Raw genomic sequence first — 18,453 nt, 5'->3', positions numbered from 1 at the left:
AATGTATTGGTCATCAGACCATCATCAAATAAGGTTACAACCCATAATATAATCGTCTTAACAGAATATCACAAATCAAATCCTAAGTTTAAGCAAAGTTAAAGAGATAACAATCCCGATCATTTCTGTTCGGGTGGTTCCTCCATCAATCCACATAGAATGTAACCAAACTGGATCCATATCCTCCAAAATGACTCGAGTAAGATCCTGCCCAATCACCCATGTCTGGTCTGAATGTATCTTCGTCTAAGATAGCTAAATCACGCAATTATTCGTAATGGAAGGGGAAAAACATAAAATAAAAGGGGTAAGTCTAAAGACTTAGTAAATATTAATGCATAGAATGCCCATGCCAATTTTTGTAATGAACTCTGGTTTTTATAAAGTATGCAACAAGTCCATTATGATAGTTTTCCATAGATGTGATACAGGTATACGATATATGCATATGATATAAGGTAACAGTCATAGTTCAACAGTATGGTATACCTGAGATATTACGTATTCTCAGCAAGGTTGGCGCTGTCCCTAATGACCTGTAATACAACACGAGTGTCCCGGATATTGTACACTATCGTACATAACACTAGCAGCACGATCAGGTTCGACCTCGGGTGGCCCACACCGCTAATGATGTTTGTCTTGAAGTGACCGCCCATTAAGGATGTGCCGGCCACGAAACAACCATTAGATCCAAGGCCCATCAAATTTCAAATTTCGATCCTCCCTTTCATGTGATTGTCCATCTGCCACATCACTAAAAATATGGGCCAATTCCTTCTCTAGCACACGGCTATATAAGCTCACGGCTTCAATTGTAAATGCTTCTAATACCTTTCATTAGAATTCTAACAAGCTTTAAATACAATACCAAATGCAAGAAATAACTACCCACTACCCACAACATAAGATAACTTATATGGTTGAGACCCACTAACACTTAACTTCACCTAAGACAACTGCCCGCTAACAATAATTGCCCACTCTAATTATGGAGATGATCAATTTTAGAGCATGTTTGCAATTGTATTTAAGAAATATATTTTTTTAATCAAAAAAATACTTTTTTTGACAAAAGTTTTATTTTTAAGCTTTTGTCAAAAGTACGTTAGGCTCTTTAGACCCTTTAAAGCACTTTTAATTTTTTGTACCAAACATATACTTTTTTTTTTTTTAAACGGACTTTTTGAGTGTTAAATGCACTTTTAGGCCACTCATACAAGCCCTTAGTGCATTTAGAGCATGTTTGAGAAATAGAGCATTTAAGTCAAAAAATACTTTTTGACAAAAGCTTCATTTTTTAGCTTTTGCCGAAAGTATATTTTGACCATTTTTTTTGGACCTTTTAAACCTTTAAAAGCGCTTTCAATTTTTTTTACCAAACGAGTAATTTTTTTTTTTTTTTTCTTTAAACGAACTTTTTAAGTGTTAAACATACTTTTAAACCCTTCAAATACACACTCAAACATGCCCTTCGAAGTGCAAACTTGTCAAAAATTTTGCAAAAAACAATTAGACAATATTACCATCCAAAATGTAGTAAATGAATATCTCTATTTCAAATTCCTTAAATATATTAACCATGATTAGGCCCATAACAATTTTTTTATTAATAAATACAAGTGATCGTATTTTATTTCTTGTAAAGATTTAAATGGTAGAGAAGTTTGCAACGTGGAAAAAGTGTCCCCCATTCCCGGTGGACCAAAATTGGAAGAAATAGAAATTAGAAACTACCTCCGACGCTTCCAATGCTTGGAAGAGAGTGACCGACAATAGCCTTTGCCTCTTCTCTCTGCCAAAATCCGACCACCTTTGCTGACAGGTTCTCAGAGAAGGAGAGAAAGAGAGTTCAACGTACTAGAATTCAAATTTGCGAAGGCAATTAAATGGCCATGCTCACGCGCTTGCCTTTCCACCTACCCTTTTTCCCTGTCAGTTCCAATTCCTTCTCTTATATTTGCTCATTATATATGGTTGGATTTATTCGTAGTCATTTTTCTGAATATTGCTCATTTCTGGGTTTTTGATTGAATGCTTTTTTTATATATATATTATGTTTTGAAGGGTTCTTACACAGTTAAGTATTTACTAGTAGAGGTTAGAGAAGAAAAGGAAAGGAAAAGGAACGATGTTTGGGACATGGGTTTCCGAATATTGGGAAGAAAAACATACAGATGAAGCTGAATTTATGTTTTGGATTTTGTTTTTAGGGAAAAAGATAATGTTTACTAAAACTGGCTGTGTCCAAAGCGTTGGAAAAACATACAAATTGTGTAGTATTTAGTAGATGGTGGAACTGAATCTCTCTTTTAATAGAGCCTGATAAAGTGCACAATGTACAAGAAGAAGCAGGTGTTTAAGAAGGTTCTGGATCCTTGTTTCTCGCCCCCAAGTGCAGGGTATTCTAGCCTCAAGAATGCTTCTAGTGTGAATAATACATGATGTAATAAAATATCTTTTGTATTATTTATTTATTTTCGGAATACATTCAGACTGAAATTGTGACACGATAGAAGCGATAGAAATTAGAAGATTGCATCTTCATTCTGGAATTCTTTGGAACCCTTTAGGAAGAAAGAACTAGAAAGAGTAGTCTCTTTTTGTAAAAATAACTCAGTAATAAACTCAATGACTCAATGATGAAATAAGTTCAATTCAAGCTGGTATATAGGTTACAAATCCTAGCCTAGACATAAATTATAAAACTAAAATAAAATAAATTCTAAAGTTCTTAGGAAAATTTGAAAATATACAATTCCTAAAGGTATTAGGAAAATCCAGAAATTAAGAAATTTTAAAATTATTAGGAAAACACGAAAATTAAATAAAGCGAAAGAAAACTCTACATCAGCCTTCCCTGCTTAAACGGACCTTGCTTGAGTTATTACTGGAAGAAGATGCATCATTCAAAGTATGGTACAAAAACAGATCAAGAGCATTGAAAGTTGAAGAGATAGCCATATCATCTGGCAAGTCAATAACATATGTATTATTGTTGATCTTCCAAATGATGAGACTAGGATCATACTTCTTATTCTTGAGGTTGTTATACATTTCCCCAGGAAACCTGTCTTTCCTTAAATAGAACATGACAATATAACCCTGCTTGAATACTTTCTCTCTGCATCTTATCTGTGGTTTTCTTGTACTTGATATTTGACTCTTCTAACTTTTGTCTCACTTCATCCGTAGGAAATGGAACTAAGCCTTCGTTTGTTTTAACATAAACATTTTTTGATGTAAAATGTTTTTAGCTGAAATTTTATTTATTTTTTTTTAAAAAAAAGAATTTTTGGGTATTTGTTGTAACTTTCAAAAAGTTTCTCTGAGAACATTTTTCATTGTTTGGTATGTATTGAAAATGTGAAATTATGAACATTTAAATTTTTAATGGGGTGGCTCCGGTGGGGGTTGGTGCAGACGGAAGAGAGGGTGGTGTCTGAAATATACTATGGTGTGGGTATTTGCAGGTAGGAGAGATTTGAAGAGAGAGGAGTTGTAAATGTGAAATCTTTTATGCATTAAATAAAGGTAAACCATTTTACCGAAAACAATGGGTGTTTTACTGTTGACCGAAAATGTTTTCCGGTTGACCAAGCTTTGAAGCATAGCCAAACACCTCAAAATACTGAAAATGTTTTATGAGATACATTTTACATTTTATAGTGAAACAAGTGAAGCCTAAATCTAATACATGTTCTGACAGCCTACAATATACTATCTCAAAAAGCACATTTCCTAAGAATATTTTAACTGTATTGTTGTTAGCGAATTGTGTTTGTGGGACTACAAGGTCCCATTACTTTGGCTTCTCTCCAAAAATGTAAAGAATAAGATTTCCCTAAGTTTGATTTACCACCTGTCTGTCCATTTGATTCTAGATGACTAGTGCTACTAAAGTTTAGATACGTATCAAACCTTTTCCATAAGATGCTCCAAAAGTGAGATAAAAACTTAGTATCTCAGTCTAATATAATGGATTCACAAACTCCATGAAACAAATAATTTCTTTGAAAAATAAGTTCAAGACATAAGTAGAACTGGAAGTCTTCTTGCTAGCTATGAAATGTGCCATTTTTCGAATTCCTATCAAATACTACAAGGCTACAAGCACAATTTTAAATCCCTGTTGGGTTTGTAATAGTCCCAACATAAAGTCTATCAACAAACCTTCCAATAAGTTCATGTGAAAATCTCTAGATTTTCCATCACCAATATCCTGATGCTTGTTTTCATCAAATTTTTAAAATCCGCATTTGGAAAACTCTTTATCATCGCTAGAGTTCTTTTTATAGGCTAGCTGTCTATTTATAGACATATGAGCATGATTACGAGCAGGTTGCCTACGAGCCCCATCATCATTGTGAATCTTATTACTGTTGTGGTTTACATTTGGATCGTTAGTCAAGCAAGAGTGGCTTAAATATTGTCCAAAGCATACTGTGTCTAATGGAAAGTTTGTTGCATTTCATGCTGGAAGTCCATAAATTCGGCTCTTATGAGAGCCCTACTTGTTGCGAGGATTGTTTCCAAGGGCGTTGCTGCCATTGCATGGGTTAACCATCAATTGAGGGAATAGATATCAACTGAAATACCATAAGCAATAGAGAAGAAAAGATGAACACATCTTTTTTCTTGAATTCCTTGAAATCCACAAGGAAGAAAGAATAAGGAAGAAAACCTTCCTTTTAATAAAACATCTCAATAATAAACTCAATGACTCAATAATTAAAGAAGTTCAATGCAAACCTTTATATCTACAATCCTAGCTTAGAAAGAAATACTTGAGTTACTAGAAGACTCCAAAAAGAAAATAAAATAAATCCTAAAGTTTCTTGGAAAACATGGAAAAATAGAAGTGCTAAAGTTACTTGGAAACACCAATAAATAAGTTTTAAAATTATTAGGAAAACTTGAAAATTTAAATAGAGTAGAAGAGAACTCTAGCCACCACTTGGTCCTAGTTCAAATTCGTTCCTTGCAATGAGACCTTACTTGGAAGAGTTGAAAGGACCCCAGAGATAATTATGCAAATTGTTTTTTACATTGTCTTTTTAATAAAATTGTGTAATGTGTTATTGAAGTTTAGTTAGTGTGTGTAGAAGGCAAGTAGAACTAGAATTGGCATGCGTTTTTGGTAGTGATTTAAGTGAATATTTTCCCTTCACTTGGAAACCCTTCTTGTGTGAACTATTTATATTTGGCACAAATGGCATTTTCTTCATCTAGAAGTGGAGGGTGGAATCTGAGGTCGTGAGTTCAAGAATCTGGCGCATGTTTATCTTACCAATGAGGGAAAAAAAAAAGAAAAAAAAAAGGGAATGCAATTGAACTTACTTATTTTGGGAAACTTCTCTTTGAGCCAACTTCTGTTACATAAGATGCTAGTTCACATTTTATGGATTTATATATTCACATTTTTGTTTGATGCTTTTCTATGTCTATTTGAGTTATCAAAGGGAGACCCTTCTATCTTTCATCATTGTCAAATTATTTCCTATTCAGCTCCCATAGAGAAAAAGTTATTAGGTGCATTGCAGATTGTTCTAGATTCCACTAAATGTAAAATTAATTATATATGATGAAGATGAATGGTACCTAATGGTCAAATTGAAGGCTGATAATTACTCCATTCACAACCTTCTGCATACACATCGGATGAATATATTTATAGCTTTTAGTTTTCAAAAATAAAGATGCGGGATTTTATTATAGTGGAATAGTGCAATGAATATTCTATAAAAGTTTCTATGAAAAGCTTTCAACCATCTAGACAAGGTTCATACATATCTTTTTTTATACAAGGAAAGTAGTGTGTGCTGTTTGATTATGTAATTCAGCATCATTTCTCCATGGCTCTGTCCAATAGCGGTTTGGATTTCTTGATACTTAATTGTTCAGGTTGACTATGCAGAGTTCCAGAAGTGCAAGTTTTTTCAAATCGGGCATTATGCCAGGCAAGTATGCCCATGCAATCTACCAAATTGTTTTAGCATCATTTAATAAATTCCCAACTTTTGTTCTTTAAGTGCGTCATAAATGGTTGATATTATGTGCTTGAAATCTCTTCTTTACTTCAGGTATTTTTCAATCAAATAGCAAAAATTGGCTATCTCCGAGCACAGGAAGAAGAGTCATATTGTTCCAGGGCACTGTAAAGTCTGTACAAACCTCATGTCGGATTTCAATCCCTGGGACTTCATCAGGGAGAGAAGAAAAGGTGCCTTCAAAATTTTTGAGGGACAAGAAGTTGGTTCCTGATTCAGATCCTCCTAGCATCAATGATGTGAACCTCTTGTATCAATTCTTTGATCAAAGGTCAATCTTAGATATTCTCATATTTAGTTTTTAAAACTTTGTGTAGCTTATGAACATATCTTTCAGAATGAATATATCTTATGACTCAAACTGTTTACTTTTCACCCTTTTTTTGTTATTAGTTTTCTCACCAGCTCTGTTCTATTGGTCATATGGTGTTTTGCAGCACGAAGCTCATGGTATTGACTGGAGCTGGGATTAGCACAGAATGTGGAATTCCTGATTATAGAAGGTTCTTGCTCCTCTTTGGTTGTGTGAGCTTGGATCCACAATTGTTGTCTTTAAAACTTTTGATGTTGGGTCCTTATGTCTGCTAATATGTGTGACGTAACATTAAACTGTAACTTATGGAATTAAAAGCTTCTTGAAAGTTTCCCCAAACAGAACGAAAGGATGTTGTGTCTTTGTGTTTTTATATGTTGCTGTTGAAGACCTTGTTATGTTTGCTGATGCTGCACTTTGTGATTGATCACATTAAGCCTTTGTTTTTGGTCCCTCAGTGTATATAGACTCTACACAAGTAATTTTCATGATTTTAGGTAGTTATTGGCAAGAGTTGATAGTTGTTCTCGGTTGTTTTGTTGACACTGTCAATCCTCCTTTGATGTTGACTATTGATTGCTTACCTTTTCCAATCACATAAAGTTCTACTGTGTTGGGGTGGGCAAAGGTTTCATTGACTGTATAATATATGTACATGTATTATTTTTTATCTATGCTGCATTTGGTAGTTGGTTGTCGTCAGAGAAGAAAATAAATGTATCTGTCTGCGTCAGTTTTTCCTAGTAGTCAGGAAATTTGTGCACTAGTGAGAGGCAATCTAATACATCTACATTGGATGTATGACATGTACAGAGGAGCAAGCCATTATCAGTCATAGACCCTCATTCTGTCGATATTTCTCTTATATGATTTTGTCACATATCAAAGATTTCACTTTTACTTTGATTGAATGTAAGTAGATAAGTCTGTCGTTCATATAGTTAGGAAATGTTAACATTAATGCAAGCCAAACATTGTTAGTTTGTTTGGCGTTTTGTTTCTGTTAGAGAATAGTATGCTATTCTAGAAGGGGTGTGAACGTGTGATGTGTCCCTATTCTAGAAACATGGTGAGTTGTCCCTAGTGAGCTATCTTAGTATGAGCTGTCTATTATCTAAAACATTGTACAAAGCGCCTATATATGTGAAATGAATGGAATGAATGAGTAGAATAAAATTCACCCCTATTTTCTCTTACATTTGCCTATTCCCATCATAACTAGCAAGTTCATTATGTGTTCTTGCTCTCAGAATGTGACAATGATTATATTTTAAGGTATTGTGGTTGTATTTATCTTAGCTTAGTGAAAGTGATGTTTCCTTTTAAAGTTTACATAGATTGCAATATATAATTTATTTTCAAGCTATCTACATATATTTGGGATCATAGCACTTGTAAACTCTTTTCTTTTGAAGACTGCAAGATGGTGGTGGAACTAAAGTCTTTCTTCGTCAATACTCTTTATCATTAGACAACTGGTTTAGACTATCATAATTTGATTGGTTTTCATGATTTTCTTGACCTTTCTTTTCTTTCTAGCTGGGTATATCACGTGTATACTTCATGTGTACTTGGATTGCATCTTTTGTGCTTTTTAATAATATTTCAATTATATATACTCTTTGAATAATATTGTTGTGTATTATCATGTTGCAGCCCAAATGGAGCTTATAGTTCTGGTTTCAAACCAATTACTCATCAGGTGATCTGAAGGCATGTGCTGTGTGCTATTTATATCCTATAGCAGTATTTTCTATCTAATACCCCAAAAATATATAGGTATATTAGGTATATATCATGGAGATTGAGTAATTTTTATCTGCATTAATTATCTTCAATTTAAGTAGGAGGTATAGGTCTTGATGATATTATTGTGTTACGAAGATTTAGATCTAGCGTGTTCTTTGTTATTCCCAAGTTTTTTGAAACCTAAAGAAAGCCTCTTTCTCATTGAAAAAGGTATAGGATAAGTGAGTACTCTTTTCTCATTTAATCTTTCCTCTTCTCCCTCTCCTGCTTTCCAAATCTTTCTCTTTTCTATCTGGTCCTTGCCTTTCTATCTCTTTTCTTCTTTGCTGGTTTTCTCATCTTCCTTATTTATCTTTCTCTCTTTTTCTTGGTATGATGCTTCTCTTTATTTCATATCTCTCATTTTCAATTCCAGGGTTTCTCTGAATTTGAAAGATACCCCTGACCCTCTCAGATATTATCTTCTCTACCTTGTTACTTTTCTTAGGTTCTACTCCATTCCATCTGTTCATCCTTTTTGATCTCCGCCCTAAATCTTCTTCTCTTCAATTTCCTTCTCATGATAAAAACAGACATATTTCATCACAAGTTTTCATGCCCTAAATCAATTATGAATAAGGAAGGCTCCAGCATATAATGTTTGAAGGATGTTGAGGTTTCGGTGGTAGAGTTGCAAAAGGATATGATTAACTTGTTGTATATGTGGATAGTGGCTTACTATTGAGCGGCTGTCCATACTTTAGTAGATTTCATGAATATATTTTATTCTTCTTCCATGTAGGGGTTCATCTTTGTATACTCTAGGTGTGACGTCCCACATCGCCTGGGTATGAAGATGAGGATGTGCTTAAATGTATACTACACCCTTAATGACAACAACACATTTTAAAGCTGTGATAATCATGATCCCATCAGAACTTAGCAGTTAAGCGTGCTTCTGCTGGAGTAGTACCAGAATAGGTGACCTCCTGGGAAGTCTGGTTCGAGGGGAGTCAAAAGCGGACAATATTGTGTGTCATTGGGGTGGGGTGTTACAAATGGTATCAGAGCCATTGCTCAGTCTGATATAGGGGGAGCGTGCACAAGTCCATGAAGGTCGCTAGTGGGCACTCGCTGGGACAGACTCCAAGAATGAGCTAATCCCATGAGGGTCGCCAGCGGGGACGCTGGTCCTAAGAAGGGGTGATTGTGATGTTCCATATCGCTTGGGTATGGAGATGAGGATGTGCTTAAATATATACTACACCCTTAATGACAACAACGCGTTTTAAAGCCGTGATGGTCATGATCTCATAAGAACTTTGCAGTTAAGCGTGCTTCTACTGGAGTAATACCAGGATGGGTGACCTCTTGGGAAGTCTAGTTCGAGGGGAGGCAAAAGCGGACAATATTGTGTGTCATTGGGGTGGAGTGTTACACTAGGGTTGTGCCCCTCTGTGCTTTATTAATGATATAATACTTATCAAAAAAATAAAAAAAATTTGAAGGCTAACTGAAAGAGTGAGGTCAAAGTTAGGAAGGTTGGAAATAGAGAACTATATGAAAATGGAGAAGCTAAGTAGCGAACAAGTTATTGTCAGAAAGGTTTAATATTACCTAGAATTCAATGAACATGCTAATAAATTGAAAAATAATCATCTATTCAGACCACCATCTCTAACAATTGGGCATATTTTCAGAGTTATCGCTCCGTTCATCCCATATTGAGTGGCTCAATTCACGTTTTTTTATTGTCTCATAATGTATGTCCATTTCCAAAATCAAATAATTTCTTTTCACTATAACCTTTATTATTTTTGGATAGGTAATCAAAATGTCATTAAAAGCGTAAGGCGCCTCCAAGTACACATGAAGTATACAAGATAAAACATCTAGCTAGTAGGAGCAAAAAGAACAAGGAAAACAAGATAACTAATTACCAAGGGAGAAATAACAGCAACTGTCCAAAGATACAGAGTATTGAAGAATAACGACTTAATTTTTGCCAGTATCTTTTCACGGTCCTCAAAACTTCTCGTTCCTTTTCTTCCAAAGGCACCACAAAAGACATGAAGACACCATCTGCTACACAGCCTTTATTGTAAAAGAAATGTATATGCCTAAATGCATGCTGATTACTTTTTGAAGGACAATATGGAAAATTATGTTTAAAAGTTTTAAGTGTTTGTTGCTCCTCAAAATTTGAGCATTTGCCAACTGAGCCACTCATTATGGAGAGAGTATTAACTTGGATTGTAATACTGGTATCCTATGTTTTATGGTGACAATTGTTCTAATTCGTTTCGAAAAAAAAAAACATCTGCAATTTTTGTGTACGAGTAGGAGGAAAAGTTGACACTAATTACCAGAAAGAAGAATTCGGGTGGGGTGGGGGGATCTTTGTTGCTTCTCATTGGGCAACAGTTGTATTTGGTGTGAAGTTCTGGAATATAGGTGGTCATTGCTCCCTTGATATTTCTTCATAGTTGAAAGATTTATTTAATTATAGAAGCATGCCATTAGCACAAATCATATTGACTAGCCTTCATGTATTTGCTTCTCATTTCTGTTTTAAACGGGGTAGTCTATTTACTCACAATTTTTCTTTTTAGTTTCATCAAGGTAAACTTTTAATTGTATTCTGCTCGATTCTTGCAAAATTTTGAAACAGTTGATCAAAGCTGTGAATAATCACTTTATCAATTACTGCTGTTTGTGTCAATTCTTTCTTTGTAAGTTCTAGTATTCTGGGATTCTCAACAGGAGTTTCTCCGATCAAGTCGAGCACGTAGGCGGTATTGGACCAGGAGCTATGCTGGATGGAGACGGTTTACTGCAGCACAGCCGAGTGCGGCCCATATTGCTTTAGCATCTCTAGAAAATGCTGGCCGGATAAATTTTATGACTACACAAAATGTTGACAGGTAACTATTTATATGTCCTTATCCCTTGATTGAGAAATTGTACATGTTAGAAGCGAGTCCAATGGGACTAATTTATAATTATCTTGTTTCAGGCTGCATCATCGTGCTGGTAGCAACCCACTTGAAATACATGGGACTGTGTATACTGTAGCTTGTCTAGATTGTGGTTTTTCCTTTTGTCGGAATTTGTTTCAGGACCAAGTGAAGGAGCTTAATCCAAAGGTTAGTTTTGAGCAATTTATTCTTCTTGGACTCGCAACTATCTAAGCTTCTCATGTTACATTGTTGGTTACTTTCGGAATCACCTTTTCTTAATAAGGGGATTTATGAGTGGTCATTAATGTGACACCACAGAAAGTTAAGTATTACATTGGGTTGGTGAATTATGATGAGGTTACATGAGTGCCAAGTTTACATTGGTTTCTTACTAGATGAAACTAGACTTTGTAAGTGATTTTAGAGAGCTCTAATTGTAACTTCAACTAGTCATTTTGAAGTAATAGCACATATGTGACTAATGCTTCTTTGGATGGTGACAAATGGTATCAAAGTAACCCAGTAACACCATATAGCGCTGAGGCATTGCATAGTGGCGCAAGCCTTGACAAGGACATCAGGGATTTGAGTGGGGAAGATTGTGACATTCCGAAAATTTAAGTCCCATATTGGGTTGGTGGAATGTGAAGGTGTTACACGGGTGTTGAGTCATACATTGCATCCTAAGTGAAACTGAGCTTTATAAGTGATTATAGGGAGCTCTTATTGTAACTTCAACTAAACTTTTTAAAGTAATATTGCAAATGTGGCTAACACTTTCTTGTATCTTCTAGGTAGGATTTGTCATGTTTTCAGTTTTTTGTTGCCTTCTAATTTATGAATGCTTTATATCACTGTTTATGCCTTGAACAGTAGAATCTAATGTTCAGGTGCAAACCCATGTTTGACTGATAAGCAAGATTTTAATTTTCTACTGCAGTGGGCAGCAGCAATTGAAAGCTTGGACTATGGCAGCTCTGGGTCAGACAAAAGCTTTGGCATGAAGCAAAGACCTGACGGTGATATTGAAATTGATGAAAAATTTTGGGAAGAGGATTTTCATATTCCTACTTGCAAAAAATGCAATGGTGTGCTCAAACCTGATGTAAGATATTTTTTTTTGCTATAAATTAGAAGTTTTCAGTTTACATTTTCTGAAAGCTTTTGTTACTTTACCGAATAGGATCATGAATTTAAACTGTAATGTTGACATCTATGTGACAGGCTTGCCAAGGCACCACTGGACAAATGTAATGGAATTGACTGGATCTGGCTTGTTCTGTTATTCTTGTTAAACAACTGAATTCATATGCACTAGAAATATCTAGAAGTAATTGTAGACTTTAGGAAAATCACCTATATCTTCTCAATAGAGAGTAAATAGTTGATAATCATTATTCCCCTTCAAATGAACACATTGACCCCATTAAACTATGAAAAGGTTCTTGTAGATTTTGATGTGCAATACAGGGGAAGATTGCATCATGAGTATGCTTTGCAGTTCTGTAAATTCCATATTGTCTGGAAGCTGGGTGGTAACATCACATGCAATAAAATGGGGGTCATTTGTTATCCAATTTCTTGTTTGCATTGTTCAATCTTTCGGTGATATTTCAGTCCTCATTCTTTTTGGTTCAATCCTGAAAATTATAGTCCAAGATTCCAATAACACCTAGAAGGGGGGTTGAATAGGTGTTTATAAAAATAACGCGGAATTTAAAAATAAGTAACAACACAAACATTCACCAAATATAATGAAAGCGATAAATCAGTTAATACAAGTAATTTGGTGACGAAGTGGAAACCTTTCGACGAACTCTTTAAATGTTAAACCACTCTGAGGTAGCTAAACTCAAGAAATCAATCAACTATAGAAGAATGAAAATACAAGAAGTTTACACTTACGAAACCTTTTAAGTTGACACTCTCTTGCATTAGATAAGTGGCCCGCTTGTCTACTACCGAGTAGTTCTCTAAAAACTTCTGAAAAATTCTACTATTTGATTTCCTTTACGAGAACTTTGATAGGTTTCTATTATTGTTGATGAAGGGTTGTGGTTTATAACAAATACTCTAAGAGTGGAGCAATTGAAAGCACAAAAACATAAACTTTATCTCTTAGAACATGAAGAAAAAGGCTATTTGGCTATTTGTTCTCTGGAAATATTGCCTCCAATCCACCCAAAAATTGTGCTCTAAAAGCCCTTAAATAGACTTGGAAAAGTAGTCCTAAATTCTAGAAGTCGGCTGATCAAGAATTGCAGTTTTAAGACTCCTGTTCGAACTGGTAAGTTGCTCGTTCAAATTGGAGTAGGTTCCAGCGATTCAGCTTTTCAGTCTTATATTCACAGCCCGTTTTGACTCCCTAAACGTTGGAATTGAAAACATTTCATGAAATAAAAAATTGTAACATTTTGAATTTGCTCTCCAACGCCATTGAGTTTGTCTTTTTGGATTTTGAAATTAAAAGTTATGATTGTTTACTCTGACTGGGTCAATACTGGAAGCCTGGAACTACTAGTTCGAACTGAAATAGGGCGACCAATAGAATGGCTAACTCTGGAAAACTTTGGTTCGAACTGAAATAGAACGGGACTTAGGACGGAGTTCTCTGGAAGTCTTCGATGTGCTCCTTACATTGTCCCATTCAAACTGATAAATGGCCCGTCCGAACTGGACTTGGTTAAACCATAGAAACAAGGTTTTCTTGAGCGGCACATCTGAACTGCATTTGAAATGGGACTTGAATGGAGCTCTCAACTTGTCTTTGAACAACATTGAACAAAGGTTCCATCCAAACCTTATTTGGAACGGCTGATAGAACAGAGCATTCTGCCAAGCTTTATTCTTCATCTGTCCAAACTTGAAATAGAACGGCACTTGGAACAGACCATTTTGCCTAGCTTCAATCTTCATCTATCCAATTGAAATAGAACAGCACTTGGAATGGATCAATCTGTGCTTCAAGAAATAGCCTCTTCTGCTGACCCATTCGAACTAAGCACCGAAAACTTGATTTTTACAAGGATTCTTAAAAGCATTTTGTCTAAAATCAAATTACATTAAAGTATTTTGGACACCGAATTAGCCAACACTAAAAATGTAAGAAATCCATTTGCATGCAGTAATTTTGCACACTCAATGTTTTAAGTATACGAGAAAAACAATTGAGGCAGTGTTTTTGATACTCTTATCTTACATGTTTGAAGGTTGTTTTCTTTGGTGACAATGTCCCCAAGGATAGAGCTGATAAGGCAATGGAAACTGCAAAAGGATGTGATGCGTTTCTTGTATTAGGATCATCTTTGATGACCATGTCTGCTTACCGGCTTGTCAGGTACCTTTCTGTTTTTTTTTTTTTTTTTTTTTTTTTCTGTACATATGTTTCACATTAAAGTGAGAGAAAGTAAAATATTAAATTTATAGTGTTTACCACGTACCTCTATATATGGAAAGATCTTTTTCATTTGTTCTTGGTTTCACCATCCTAAATTAGTTAACAAAACTCGGTAGTATCTATTAGTTGAATCGTAATTTCATAGAGTGGACTAAAGCTTCTATTAATTTGGCTAATCCTCTACATATGGGTTCTCTTTGACTGAAAACATTTTCACATTAGCTCACTATGAGAAGATGATATTGGCAGTTGCAGAAGGGGATAAATGCTTTTTTGGTATCAGCGTGTGCTTCAGCTAGAAAAAATATGTACTTTCTAATGGCTGAATAATTTTTTGTTTGTATGTGTATATATGTTATTATCCTTCCAGATATCTTGTATAGATTGTTGAAGATAGAAACTTGCAATATGCTGTGTTGATTCTCTATGATTAGATTGATTCCTATTATTTCTGATTGTAATCTGAAATAAGTACCTTTCCATTACAGTTTGCAACTGTTTTCTATTTAAATCCATGTAAATGTATGAAGGATCATAGTGGAAAAAACAATATTCTTTTCGTCTTCTTCCAACTTGGTTTCATAGCAATTAGAATCCTTGCTGGTATCTAGCAAAACACAGAGAAACAATCAGTTGTACAGTCGTTGACGTCAGTGTAGAGTCAAATCCTTTAGCTGCTCTTTCAAGAGAGCGTCTGAGTGTTTATTTCTTTAAGGTATTCCATCGCTTTTTGGGTTCTTCAGCTAGTTTTGGGTATGTTTCAGGTTGTTTTCTAAGAAAAGAAGTTTCTGTGGCTGAGGTACGATTCTGGCAGCTTCGCACGGTGGTTCTGGTGTGGGAGAAAAATGACAGGTCGTTTAGGGTTGAATGGCAAACTATAGGTCATATAGCCTTGTCCAAAACGACACGTCATTCACTGTTGAGCAAAACGACAAATAAACATAGTTTTTCCTATTTAGTTTCACAGATGTCATAGGAGCATTGCCCATAGAAGCTGAAGTGATTAATCTGATTTAGTGGCCATAATGTTGAAACATGGACAAAGAACAATGCCAAATAACTATAGCAACCAGCCAAAAATCACAAGAAACAGCCCAAACCGAAGCCAAACAACCAAGAAAGTGTGTAGCAAACAGAAACCACCTGTATTAGCTGAAAACAACTCAAACCTAGTCAGAACCGGATGAAATAGAGAGAAAACTGACTTGAATTGACGGCAAAATGAATCGAAAAGGCCTGAACCAGGCTGGACCGGCCAAAATACAATGAACCGTACCGGGTGGTGACCAAAACCAGTAAATCAAAGTGCCTTGCGCTGACAAACTGAGTTGCCCGATATAGGACTGGCCCAACTTGGAGTCAGGCTGAACTGGCCTGACCTGTTTTGGTTTGGGCTGGATCTGAAATGTGGTATCATATTCCGGAATAGCTCGACTAGAGCTCTAGATATCCTTATCTCGAATAAGGAACAAAGAACACCTATAACCAAACAGACTTTGTCTTCTCCAAAACCAAAAGAGTTGCTGGCGACCACGACCACAACGACAACGACAACAGACACCACCTCTGATCACAACCACACGATCTCCACTGAAACCCACTCACCAAACCACCATTGTACTTGTCTCCTACCACTGCTGACGGCACCAACCGCCATAGATACTACCGACCGACTACTACCAACCATCTTGATGCATTCTTTTAAATAGGGAAACACTTAAAACCCAGCAGCCATAAGTACGGCTCTGCTGGCTACACCAAACCCACCAACGACGACAGAACCAACTGTGGTGATGTCGACGGCATAACACCATTGATGATAGTGATCTCGACGACATTTCTAACACAGGCATTAAGCCCAGTCTGTCTCCTTTGATCAACAGCAAGACAAAATTGGGCGAGAAAGGGAAAGAAGGGAGAAGCAAGCAGTATCAGGGAAAGGATTAAACCCTAGGCTCTAATAACATGTTGAGAGGTTTGCATAAAAAATATTAGAGAGAAAGAGAAGGCTTATTCTCCGTACCTAGCCTACCTCAAAATATTATTATATAGGTTTTAAGAAATATAACAATGATTAAAATACCCTTAAACCCTAATACACTCTTCTAACATTCTTGATATGATCACTTGAAAATAGAAGCCTATACAGATACAGATTGAACTAGATCTATTATGGATCTGATGGTCCACATCATGTTTTGCACATTTGTGGCAGGTAATTTGGTTACTCGGCGTAATACAAACAATTAGTGGTTGCTAAATCTAGTGCGGAAGCAAAATTTAGAGCCATGATTCATGGAGTGTGTGAAATGTTATGGTTGAAGATACCATTGAAAGAGCTTGGGCATGATTCCAAAGATTCTGAGACTGTATTGTGACAACAAAGCTGCAATTAATTTGCTCACCATCCTATCCAATATGATCAAACTAAGCATGTTGAAATTGACTTGAAATTGTATTAATGAAAGACTATGAGTGGGTATAATATGCACTTATATGAAGACAAGGGAACAAATTGCAGATATTTTGACAAAGGGAGTGTCTAGTAGTGTTCTTCACTCAGCCTTATGCAAGTTGGGCATGCAAAACATCTTTGCCTTAGCTTGAGGTGAAGTGTTGAAGATGGAAACTTAAGATATGCTGTGTTGTTTACCATGATTTGATTCCTATTATTTATTATTGTAATCTGCAATAAGTACATGTCCATAATAGATTGTAATTTTTTTTAATATTTAAACCCCATGTAAACGTATGAAGGATCATAGTGGAGAAAACAGTATTCTTTTCTTCTTCTTCCAACTTAGATGAGGGTAGCTACATGTTAGAAGACAGTTTGGTTTCAGTGTCAAGATTCTGATTTAGGAAGCAGATGAATCATTTTTATTTTCACCCATTTATTTACCCAGAAATATGGATAGGTTGATAGAGAAAATCCACCCACACATTTCTCCCAGTGTTGTTAATATGTAGCTCATAAGGCTTTTCACATTGAGTTTCACAGAGCTGCTTATGAGGCAGGTGCTGCTACTGCCATTGTGAACATAGGTGTAACACGGGCTGATGATTTTGTGCCCTTGAAAATCAATGCCCGATTAGGAGAGGTACAGTTTCTTGAGATCATCTTAGCAGCTAGTTCTACAACTTATGTTGGTTTATCAACACTTGCTTGCCTTGAATTGTTACAGATCCTACCAAGAGTGCTTGACCTGGGATCCCTCAGCATCCCTGCTCTCCTTTGATGATACTTGTAACAAGGTACGATGGAACCCTAAACTTTCATTTTCGTTTACTTTGATTTTTGAAATTGTTGGGCACCACATGGACTTGGTATGGTTTCAGAAAATGTCAAATTTTAATTGCATTTACTAGGTTATTCTTTTATCCTTTTCCTGACTGATGAAGGATGGTTAGGGTCTTCCTGACTCATGATCTCATTTCCTTTGCATTCAAAAATGGTGCAGGAAAGGGCCACCCTCCTACGACAGACTAACTTACTAGAGGGGAGTCTTAAGATTTTAGAGGCTATGTCAAGATCTGGGGATGAAAGCTTTATTAGCACCTCCTTTGGTGGAAATACATTGCCTATGGCCTTTGCCTGTAAATGTAGATTTCTTTTAGGTAAAGAAAGGAAGAAATTATTTGATCATTGATTTTTTTTACGTCTTTGGGTAGGTCTGGAATAATTTCAGTTAAGCAAGTGAAAAAAATTACTTGTAGTAAAAAAGGATCTCTGTTTATCATCTAAATAATTGTAGACATTTAGTGTTGGTTTATTTGAGAAGATTTTCATTGAGACAAGCCAAACTTGTTCTGAAATTCTTGCTTGTATCAGATAGGAAGCCCTTTGCTAGCTGTTGTTATTTGAATAATCCTTATGCTTTTGTCATGGTTAAACCCACTAATTTGCGTGAGATCAAAAGTGTAGATGACTAGATGTACAGTTTATGTCCCTTTTGTGGTTTTTTTATTTTTATTTTTTCCTCTTGGATGAATGTATAGTTTGGC

The 18,453-nt window shown here is 35.7% G+C and overlaps 1 protein-coding gene across 5 annotated transcripts; it reads left to right on the top strand.

The window, feature by feature from the left end:
- Positions 1 to 1,695: 1,695 nt before the first annotated feature.
- Positions 1,696 to 18,398, top strand: SRT2 (sirtuin 2). Of its 5 annotated transcripts, none has more exons than XM_059576024.2 (12): positions 1,696 to 1,934; positions 5,918 to 5,960; positions 6,084 to 6,321; positions 6,488 to 6,553; positions 8,020 to 8,065; positions 10,855 to 11,015; positions 11,108 to 11,237; positions 11,992 to 12,156; positions 14,261 to 14,388; positions 17,450 to 17,549; positions 17,634 to 17,703; positions 17,910 to 18,398. In XM_059576024.2, the coding sequence occupies exons 1-11, from the start codon at positions 1,890 to 1,892 to the stop codon at positions 17,685 to 17,687; spliced, it is 1,176 nt and encodes a 391-aa protein (XP_059432007.1). In that variant the 5' UTR covers positions 1,696 to 1,889; the 3' UTR covers positions 17,688 to 17,703; positions 17,910 to 18,398. The 5 variants fall into 5 exon arrangements, with proteins under 5 accessions (XP_059432007.1, XP_059432006.1, XP_059432008.2 ...); XM_059576023.2 differs by having other exon boundaries at positions 17,899 to 18,398; XM_059576025.2 differs by lacking the exon at positions 17,910 to 18,398 and having other exon boundaries at positions 17,467 to 17,549.
- The last annotated feature ends 55 nt before the right edge of the window (positions 18,399 to 18,453 follow it).

Source organism: Corylus avellana, chromosome 11, assembly GCF_965113065.1.
Source record: "Corylus avellana chromosome 11, dhCorAvel1.hap1.2, whole genome shotgun sequence".
In the NCBI taxonomy this organism is placed as follows: Eukaryota; Viridiplantae; Streptophyta; class Magnoliopsida; order Fagales; family Betulaceae; genus Corylus; species Corylus avellana.
This window is presented reverse-complemented; position numbering and strand designations above follow the sequence as displayed.

Excerpts from the sequence above, each read along its gene's own strand:
- SRT2 (XM_059576024.2), top strand. The coding sequence starts at position 1,890 with ATGGCCATGCTCACGCGCTTGCCTTTCCACCTACCCTTTTTCCCT. Across the intron at positions 6,554-8,019 it reads GGAATTCCTGATTATAGAAG|CCCAAATGGAGCTTATAGTT; the intron begins GTTCTTGCTCCT and ends ATCATGTTGCAG. Across the intron at positions 11,238-11,991 it reads TGAAGGAGCTTAATCCAAAG|TGGGCAGCAGCAATTGAAAG; the intron begins GTTAGTTTTGAG and ends TTTCTACTGCAG.